General features: G+C 39.9%; 1 protein-coding gene across 2 annotated transcripts in view; it reads right to left on the reverse strand.

The window, feature by feature from the left end:
- ARMC1 (armadillo repeat containing 1) overlaps positions 1 to 7,875 on the reverse strand; it is a 38,299-nt gene extending 30,424 nt beyond the window's left edge. The window contains exons 1-2 of one of the 2 annotated variants that reach the window (XM_025477850.3): positions 7,736 to 7,875; positions 2,144 to 2,364 (exon numbers count right to left, since the gene is read on the reverse strand). In XM_025477850.3, the coding sequence (XP_025333635.1) occupies positions 2,144 to 2,326 (183 nt within the window). In that variant the 5' untranslated portion in view covers positions 2,327 to 2,364; positions 7,736 to 7,875. Of the gene's footprint in view, positions 1 to 2,143; positions 2,365 to 7,731 lie in introns of both variants that reach the window. The other variant, XM_025477851.3, reaches the window with a different exon arrangement.
- Between the last annotated feature and the right edge of the window lie 2,465 nt (positions 7,876 to 10,340).

Genomic DNA, 10,340 nt, shown 5'->3' on the forward strand with positions numbered 1-10,340 from the left:
GGATTACCAAACTAATCGGGCCCTCAAAACTGCTGAACAATCTCATCATTCTCCTTAGTTAGCAACCTGTCCTATTTTCTGTAACAACTCTAGAAGAGCCTTCTCCTCAAACCTCTTCCATTCTGGCAGAACCTAGCCTTTTTTTAAAAAAAATTATTTAACCCCTAGCCTTCTGAATTTAAATAGGTCCAAGTCTAGTCCACTGAAAAAGACACCTCCTCCAACCCTAAGATCCTATCTAGAGACCAACACTCTTTTCATCCTTATTGCAATTCTAATTGAAGATCAAACTAGGGGCCATGCAAATTTTCCCATTTGTTGCTACCCTTAACTTGTCAACATCTGTCTTGCCTGTTAAATTTCACTCCACGAAGGCAAAATAGAAAATCTTCAAATCTTATGAAGTTTGATTTTTGAAAAGGAAAATGCATATATTACTGTTCTGTACAAACTTATGAAATTAGACTAGTTGGGAATTCATCATGGGTGTTTAAGTAAAAGGCAATGAGTTTAAAATTTCTATTACAGTAATTTTCTTTCTTTCTTTTAAAGATTTATTTTTTCATGAGACACACACACACACACACACACAGAGAGAGAGAGAGAGAGGCAGAGGGAGAAGCAGGCTCCATGTAGGGTGCCGACATGGGACTCGATCCTGGATCTCCAGGATCAGGCCCCGGGGCTTGAAGGCAGTGCTAAGTCACGGAGCCATCCGGGCTGCCCCTAGAGTAATTTTCTTTTAAACATTCTTGTAATGAAAATTTTAGAGAACACAAAAGTAGAGAAAACGTGTGGTGACCCTGCTGAACTCATCATCATTCACCATCAATAATTATCAACCACTTGAGAATCTTGTTTCATCTATCTCTGCTGTCAGTAACTACACTGGAATGTTTTATAGCAAATATCAGAGAATATATAATCTCATTTGTAAATACTTCAGTAAATTCTCAAGAAATTAGATTTTTAAGTTAACTTAATATTATACCCTGCAAAAGTAATAACAATTCTTTGATACCTACTATCTGATCGATATTTATTTCGAACTATCTAAAAAAACAAAAAAACATTTACGGTTGATTTGTTCAAATTAGGATCCAAATCGGTTCCACATATTACTCTTGGGTGATATGTCTCTGAAGTCACTTTTAAGCTTTAACAGTTACCACTATTCCTTTCCTCACCCCAAATGCCTTTCTTTTCAATGTCACTTACTGGTCACAGAACCAGATTACTTGTTCTTGAGAACTTATCACATTCTGGATTGGCCTGATTGCTTTGCATTATTCTTTCACGTCTCTTGTTCCCACACTTCTCATAACATGGTAGTTCCTTCGACATTATTAGCTATGATCCTGTTTGTTTTTCTCTTTTCCTCTCCTTTCCTATCTTTCCCTCCCATCTTCTACTAAAACAAGTGCTAGGTCTATCCACTAATAAGCAGATAAGGAGAATGTGGTATTTCTCTGCAATGGAATATTATTTGGACACAAAAATAAATGCAGTATTGATACATGTGACAATATAGATGAACCTTGAAAACGTTATGCTGAGAGAAAGAATTCACAAAACCCACATATAACATGATTCTATTTATGTAAAAAAATATATAGGCATTTTTGCCCAAATAGGCAAATACAGAGATAGAAAGTGGTTACTTAGGGAAGGAGGTAGGCGGTTGGGGAGCAATAGGTAGAGAAGTTTCTGAGGTGATGAAAATGTTCTAAAATTGACTGGGTTGATGGCTGTGCAACTCTGTGAATACATTAAAAAACAATGAATGATACACTTTGAGTGACTTGTACAGCATGTGATTCAGACCTTAATGAAGGTACTACAAAATAAAAATGGAACAATAAATATCTTTTTAATGTGTCTATCCATACTGAAATGATACAGTCCAAGATTTCTTATGAAGTTGCAGAACATTCCATGCAGTATGCTACCATTTGTGTCAAAGGACTATACACACACATACGTGTTTGCACATATAGAAATATACTTACTACTATTTACTCTATAGTCTACTTTTTTTCTCTATAGTCACTTTTAATTTTTACCATGTCATCTAACACTTTTTCAAAATCTTCTGAATTGCAAAATTATAACACTGAGACTGAAATTACTAAAGGCAACTTACGAGCAAAGCTGAATGGACAACAGGGGGGTTGGGGTGGTCCATAAATAAAATAAGGCCAGGCAGACATCCCTGATCCTGGACAATGGCTCTTCTATTTAATGGATCTGCTGCTAGATCCCGTAGCTGGTTAACTACCGAGAGAGCATCAGGTTCTTCATTCATGGTGGAGGACGAAGAATTCATCTTCTATGCCATACACATGAACCAAATCTTCTTAAATTCTGTAGAAACGGTTTGCAAAATTAGCTCTAGGCTGCTGAGGTACATTATGGCATTTGTTAAATAATCAGGATTACAACACCTTTAGAAAGAACAGATGAATCTAAATCACACAAAAACGTGAGACTTGGCAATTCCACAGTTTAAGTAAAATGAACATAAGAAGCTAAGTAAAAAAAAAAAATCAAGTTATTTATGTGCACAATATTTAAAGAACATATGTCATCTTCAATATTCCAATAAATTCCATTTTAGCAATACATATTTTAACACTAAAGTCATAATAAACAAGATCTTTACAGTTAAAGCTCATAACCTTCACTATACTTCTCAAATTCTACCACTGCCAGTGCTTTTTTCTAGAACACTTCTGGAGCCTACAAGAAGTGTCTCAGGGAAAGGTGTCGTCTAGCTGAAAGCTTTTTTTCGTATTCATCTATGAACAAAACCCAGCATACTGGGCTTACAAAAGATAAAATCCCCTAGGAAAAAGGAGGGAGTCAAAAAAGGCTATGAACAAGAAAGCCAAGAAGGGTATCTCATATTTCACCCTGTGTCTCAGGCCCCAGGAGTTAGAGATCACAGTGAATCTGAACTGAATCTGTAATACACCTTTTCATCTCTGAGTGTGCCATATTCAGAAGAATGGAACACAATTTGAGGTAATTCATTTATTTTTTTAAGACATTTATTTATTTATGTATTCATGAGACAGACAGAGAGAGGCAGAGACACAGGCAGAGGGAGAAGCAGGCTCCATGCAGGAAGCTCGACGTGGGACTCGATCCTTAGTCTCCAGAATCATGCCCTGGACTGAAGGCGGCGCTAAACCACTGAGCCACCTGGGCTGCCCGAGGTAATTCATTTAACAGATAAGGAAACAGTCACAAAGAAGTTAAATTATTTGCCCCATGTGACAAAAGCTAGTTAGTATAAAAGTGTGCTAAAGGGATGCCTGGGTAGCTCAGCAGTTGAGTGTCTGCCTCTGACTCAGGACAGGATCCCAGGGTCTGGGACTGAGTCCCACATTGGGCTCCTTGTGGGGAGCCTACTTCTCCTTCTGCCTATGTGTCTGCCTCTCTCTCTCTGTCTCTGTGTCTCTCATGAATAAATAAATAAAACCTTAAAAAAAAAAGTATGCTAAAATCTTATCTCCTAATCAACAGTCTTTCCACTTTCCATTGTCTTTTTGTTTACTTTTCTCCATACAGTACTTTAAAAAGCAAGAGTTGGAAACTCAACCACCTGAGCCACCCAGGTGCCCATCCATACAGTCCTTTTAAATTTGCATACCTTTCTGCCATAAAAGTAAACCTTGATATGCTAGAAAATGTAACATGTTAAACATACAAAAACCTAAGAAACAAAATATCAAGGAATAATCTTCATTTGTGCAGAAAGTTAAAAATAATAATTTCCATTAACCAAGTTACATAGTATATTCCTATTAGTAAAAATACTTTCCATGAATCAATTTAGTGCCAAAAATACTTTCCATGAATCAAAATAAGTTTAGTGTCAATTTCAAAAACAATACCAATTAGGGGAGGAAGGGGCAGAAATTCTTCTGTTACTCAAAAGACTATTACAGGTTATTTTTTGGGAAGAAGGTAATAATGCATAACCGACCTCACCAGATTGAAATATACAAAGTTATAAATAGTAAAGCGGGGGTGGGGGTGGTAGGGGGGGTGTTGGTTGAGGTGCAGTAGGAAGGTATTTCTCCCAGGAAAGTTATTTATGCATTCAATATAAGAAAGCAGGCTCAGTGAGTCAGACCAAGGCTCCACTACTTGGTAAATGTGATTTCAAGCAATTCCTTTACTCTTTTGTCTCAGTTTCTTCATCTGTAACATAGGGCTAATCATAGCAGCTACCAAAGGTGTATGATCTAGATATAATGACAATATACAATGTGCCTAGCACATTGTAAATGCTCAATACATAACAGTGTTAAGTTACATGGAGCAAAATATTAATAAAAAAAATAGTAAGATTACTCAATAAATGGTACTGGAATGCCTTCTAAGCAATTTAAAATCACTGCTAAGCAAGTTTAATTTATACCACATGGGTCATCCCTGGGTGGCTCAGTGGTTTGGCGCCTGCCTTTGGCCCAGGGCGTGATCCTGGAGTCCTGGGATCAAGTCCCACATTGGGCTCCCTTCATGGAGCCTGCTTCTCCCTCTGCCTGTGTCTCTGCCTCTCTCCCTCTCTGTGTGTGTATCTCTTGTGAATAAATACATAAAAATCTTTTAAAAAAATAATTTATACCATATGGCAAAAGAAAACCATACTCAAGATAAAATATGATAAATTTTAAGTATACAAGCAAGTGCAAAATAAAGGACTCAGAGGAAACAGGGCTTTAGCAAGACAGAATCTGACAGTTATTTTCAAAATGAAAATATGATAGTTACTGTGGCAATTTTAAAAATATTTTAAAAAAGCAATAGACTGAACACACAGAGATAAGATTAACAGGTTTGGGGGCATGCTGCCTCTTATGTGCCTCTGTTATCAGCATACTCAATATCCCTGTTTACAAACCACCTTAACCAAGAGCTTTACGTGCTGTTACCAGCACAAATCTTAACCAAAGTGGAACCTGAAGAACCAATTACTGGCTAAAAGGTCCAAGAACCAAGTTACATTAAGAACCAAATACGCTGGAAGAGGTCCTTTTGCATTCACTTCTGACCTTGGAACTGGAGAGCTCCATTCTTATCGGAGTCCTTTGATAACTATTCAGTGGGAATAACGCTGAAAAAGTTATGGCCTTCCCTGTTCCTTTGGGATGAATAAAAGCCTAAACTTAAAACTTCCAATCTCCAAAGCCCACAGACAAGGAGAGGGTCCCTTTTAGGATCTTCCAAGGAAAAAGTCAAGAATATCACAAGACATCAAAAATCCTAACACAACGGGCAGAAGCTGTGGTCAAGCACTGCATTTCCTCTGGCATTTAAATGAAGGCAAGAAAGGTAGACAGAATCAATGATTAGTTTCCTAAATTAAACGGGTTTTTAGGTAAAACTTCAAGAGAGATTTCCTCTCTTGAGTGTTAGAGATCAATTTTTTTTTTCCTCATTCAATATTCTTGGCAATATCAAATTACTCTGAGAATTGCCTGGATCCTGTTAAATGATCAATATTTCTGTGTTTTGAGGAATTCACAGAGCAGTTTTTATAAGATAGTTATGGAACAGTTGAGAAAATTGAAACAAGTAAGCAAAAGTTAGAACTCTACCGCCATCTGATGTATTAGATACGTTTAGTCTTGCTACGTTAATTGTATCATTTTCACATACTAAAGTTGTCTGATAAAAATGTTAGCCTTCAGAGGCTGGAAAAACTTTTAAAAATGATACTTCTTGGTATTCTATCTTACCCTCTCTTACTCTCAAATTGGCAGATCTCAAAACAATTTTTAAATAATATTTTAAATACACTTATCTGAATGATTTTATAGCAACCAATGAACCATAATGTAAGTCAAAAAAAAGTATTCTATAATGAGTAATGCATTAGGTTCAAAAGAAAATAAGTTTGCTTTCTAGTTGCACTTTTCATTTAAAATACTAATGTGAAAAAATATGGACTTGGACAGCCTATACCAGAATAAGCTGGGGTTATTAAAATGCAGATTCCAAGGCCCATACCCAGCCCTCACTAGGAATCACTGGAGGTAGGGCCCAAACGCATGATTTTAACAAGCACACCAGGTGATTCCTGGTGCAAATAAAAGCAATTAAAACTTTACAATGGTGGATAACTGCATGTCCTTTTAATATGGCTAGAGATGTCTGAATAAAATCCTGAACACTAAAATTCTATAAGATACTTTCTTTAATTACAATGCAACATGACAGTAAGTGAATTTGGGACTATGTTTCAGCTTCATTACCAGGTAACTAAATGAATAAACTGAAAAAAACACTAGCAGTAGCAAATTTACTGACTCCTTCTAAAGAAAGTGATGATCAAAGGAACAAAATTGTGGGGGGGCATTATGGTGGAGAATCTTTGTATAGATTTTGTGTGAGTAAACAGAAGGTTCTTTAAATTTTATTTGTTAGCAGTAGTTTATCTTTCTTGTCTCAATTATTTTCTTTTTTAGACCAGTACTTGATGACTTATAAGTTAGTTTTTGATTACTTTTTAAATACTCTTCAATTTTAAGATTTTGGGCTACTAAGCTAAACTTGCCAATACAGACGTACTTAATTAAAGAAAAATCAAAACCTCACTGGCAAATGAGGAAAACGTGAAAAAAAACCTTCTTTTCGTCTATTAGAACACAAATGCATATACTGCATACCTTTTCTCTTATGTTCAGTTCAATTTGGACAAACACATCATAAGATAATGCATGCTCCCCGAACTTTAAAGTGCACTTTGATTACAACCTAAGGGATTTTTTTCAAAAGCAGATCTGATGGAGTGAGGCTTGAGATTCTGCAGTTCCAACAAGCTCCCAGGTGAGGCCTATCCTGCTGGAACTGGGAACTTAGGTGATGGGTGTGAGACTACAATTAGGAAAGATTTTCTTCAGCCAAAGCTTAACATTCAACTCAAAGAATGATTTCGGTCTCTTACAACTAAGAGCTGCAGAGAGTACACACCCACAATCTAAATGCACATTCAGTTAAGCAAGTTTTTACAAAATAACAAAAGCGCTGAGGTCAGATCTGGCTTTCTCTTACTAGCATCAAGTGTAACTCTTCAAGAAGTTGGGTTATCTCCCTTGAGCCTCAGTTTCCTCTCAATAATCCCGAGTGACTGCCAGTATCAAAGAAAATTAGAACTTGAAACCAGCACCAGCAATGACCAAACAAGAACAATACTTGATCCTGTGGTGCTTCTATCCCACCAGGCGTTGCGGTCTATTCCGCACCTCCCTAACACATCGGTGAACTATCCCCAAAGGAGCTGCTGAACTGCAGGAAGGCCTCCGAGAAGTGATTAAAATACAGGGATATGAATGCCTGTCTCTCCTGAATGGAGACAAACACAGCAACGTCCTTCCACCCTTAATAGACACGCAGGTGCACAAAACCTGAAATTGCCATAGGAACAAGCTAAAGGGACGAAGAAGTGAGACGACATCCATTAATAATAACGCTAGGGTTTGTAAAAAAAAAAAAAAAATCGGACGTGCGGGGGACGGGGACGAAATGACCGAAGCTAACATTTTCCCCAGGCACATCCGGCCAAAGCACTTGAAGGCGCTCGGTGGGACGCACTGCTGGGTCGGCAGAAGGCCAGCGGAGAGCGCCTCCGCCCAGGCCGACTCGCGGGCTTGATGAAGGGGCCGCTTTCCGCGGCCTTCCTTGGCTCCGCCGCTTTGTCTGCCGTCCCTGGACCCTTACCTACCGCGCCAGAGCCTCAGGAGTCCAGAGCCTGCCGCACCATCAGGGCCACACCAACGAGTGAGGTACGGAACCCAGGAGCCGCACAGCAGGTCCCTCCGTTCGCAGCCGCGGCGTCAGCGATGGCAAACGACCAGGTTAAATTCTAGGAGCCAAAGAGCGAGGACGCTGGCGGGGAAAGGTTCTCCAGACTCTCCCCCATGACCCTGCAACATCCGTCGGTTCTGCCCTCTCATTGGTTGATCCCATTCCAACGCGAGGATAAAACATCCAGTACGTGAAGGCCTTCTTAGACTCACGCGTTGATTGGTTACCTCGGGAAAGGCCCTAAGTGTTGAACGGAAGAGGCCAATGAGAGCGCAGGATCGCTTGACTTGGCCCCAACGGGTCTCCGTCCGCTGAGCGTCAAGCGAAGAAGCTTCAATCCGGCTGAGAAGCCGCTAGCTTCCCGCGTACACTCCCGGGCTCACGGCGTTGCGGGAACCTGCGTGCTGCCGCGTTCGGAAGTTCACATGGTATGTTTTTCTCTAGCAGTTCTTTCAGTTCTAATAAAGTATTTTCGTGATATTTCATTCGTTTTTGTGAGTCGTAGTTGATCATCTTTAAAGGTTTTTGAGCTTTTGGTAAGAACGTTAGCCCTGTGTGAGGCGTTTCTCGGATTTCGTTCCTGTTCGTGTCCAGTCTTCCCAACAGCGCGAAGGCTGCAGAGTACGGCTTTTTATTTGTTTTAAATAATAACTTCTGGGCAGCCCGGGTGGCTCAGCGGTTTAGCGCCGCCTTCAGCGCGGGGTGTGATCCTGGAGACCCGGGATCGAGTCCTGCGTTGGGCTCCCTGCTTGGGGCCTGCTTCTCCCTCTGCCTGTGTCTCTCTCGTGAATAAATAAATAAAATCTTAAAAAATAAATAATAACTTGTTTTTGGGAGGAATTTTTTTTTCTTGAAAGGGAAAGGGGGAACGCCTGGGTGGCTCAGTGGTTGAGCGTCTGCGTTTGGCTCAGGGCGTGATCCCAGTTCAGGGATCGAGATCCCGGTGGGGAGCCTGCTTCTCACGCTGCCTGTGTCTCTGCCTCTCTCTGTCTCGAATGAATGAATGAATAAAATCTTTTTTTAAAAAGGGAAAGGGAAAGGGACTTCGAATCAGAATGTTCTGAGATTTGTCATGAAGTATTTTTTAGATACTGTCTGCTAGTTTATCATGGTAAGAATTCATATACTTTTATCCATGCCAGTCACTGTCGGTTTTGTTAAGTATAGATCTTGGTTTTTATTTATTTTTTATTTTTTAAAAAAGATTTTATTTATTTATTAATGAGAGACAGAGAGAGGGGAACACACACGCAGGCAGAGGGAGAAGCAGGCTCCATGCAGGGAGCCTGACGTGGGACTCGATCCCAGGTCTCCAGGATCATGCCCTGGGCTGAAGGCGGTGCTAAAGCGCTGAGCCACCTGGGCTGCCCTAGATCTTGTTTTTTTTTTAATTTTTTTTTTTTTTTGTATTTATTTATGATAGTCACACAGAGAGAGAGGCAAAGGCACAGGCAGAGGGAGAAGCAGGCTCCATGCACCGGGAGCCCGACGTGGGATTCGATACCCGGTCTCGAGGATCGCGCCTTGGGCCAAAGGCAGGCGCTAAACCGCTGCGCCACCCAGGGATCCCTAGATCTTGGTTTTTAAAGATATTTCTCTACATGTAAGCGAAGTCTAAATTCCCCAGGCCAGTCTGAGAATAATGCATCAGTTGCACCCAATAACTTCACTGAATGGAATCTAGATTCTCTTTCACAATTTGATTTTGCCCCGTAGCTCGTATATTAAAGTCTCAAGGGATTCAAGAAGCTTCTACTGGGGAGAGTGCGTAAGAGTAAATACCCCTGTGGCGCCTGACTGGTTGAGGCCTAGACATGCGACTCTTGATCTTCACGCCGTCAGCTCAAGCCCCAAGTTGGTTGTGGAACTTACTTTAAAACAAAAAACCCAGACTGTGTTCTATGCAGTTGTCTCCAATACTTTGATTCCTAAGTGAATTTAAAATCCACACAGTTACTTCTCAAATTTCTTTGCCTTTCCTTATTCTTGGTTATCCTCTTCCTTCTGTAACAAGCTGTCAAGAAGAAACTAGGAGCAAAGTGGAATAGAAAAGGTCCCTTTCACACCATTTGACCTATAGCAAAAACAAGTCTCCGGCATGATTTCTATTTCCCAAAGTCATAAGAGGGAGTGGTGGTAAGCGAATGTAAAAACAAAAAGTAAAAAAAGTAAAAAGAAATGATGCGTAATGTCTAGTGGTAGAGGCACCAGCCTAATTAATTAGTAATCAACCAGACCAACCAACGGCTGGAACTGGCGGGGTGTGTGTGTGGGGGGGGGGGGGGGGGTGTCGGGGGGGGGGTGGGCAGGAGGGGAAGGAAAAAAGGAGATTGTGATACATTTACTGTAAGGAAAAAAAGCTGTAAAAAAAAAAGTAAATATAGGAAGTTCAAAAGGCACAGACAGGTTAAACATAATCCAGTTGAGTAAATGAAATTTTGCTTAATATTGTTATTAAAAACAATGCAACAACACAAAGTAAACTTGGATATTTTATTTTATTATTTTATTTTATTTTATAT

Source organism: Canis lupus, chromosome 29, assembly GCF_003254725.2.
Source record: "Canis lupus dingo isolate Sandy chromosome 29, ASM325472v2, whole genome shotgun sequence".
In the NCBI taxonomy this organism is placed as follows: Eukaryota; Metazoa; Chordata; class Mammalia; order Carnivora; family Canidae; genus Canis; species Canis lupus.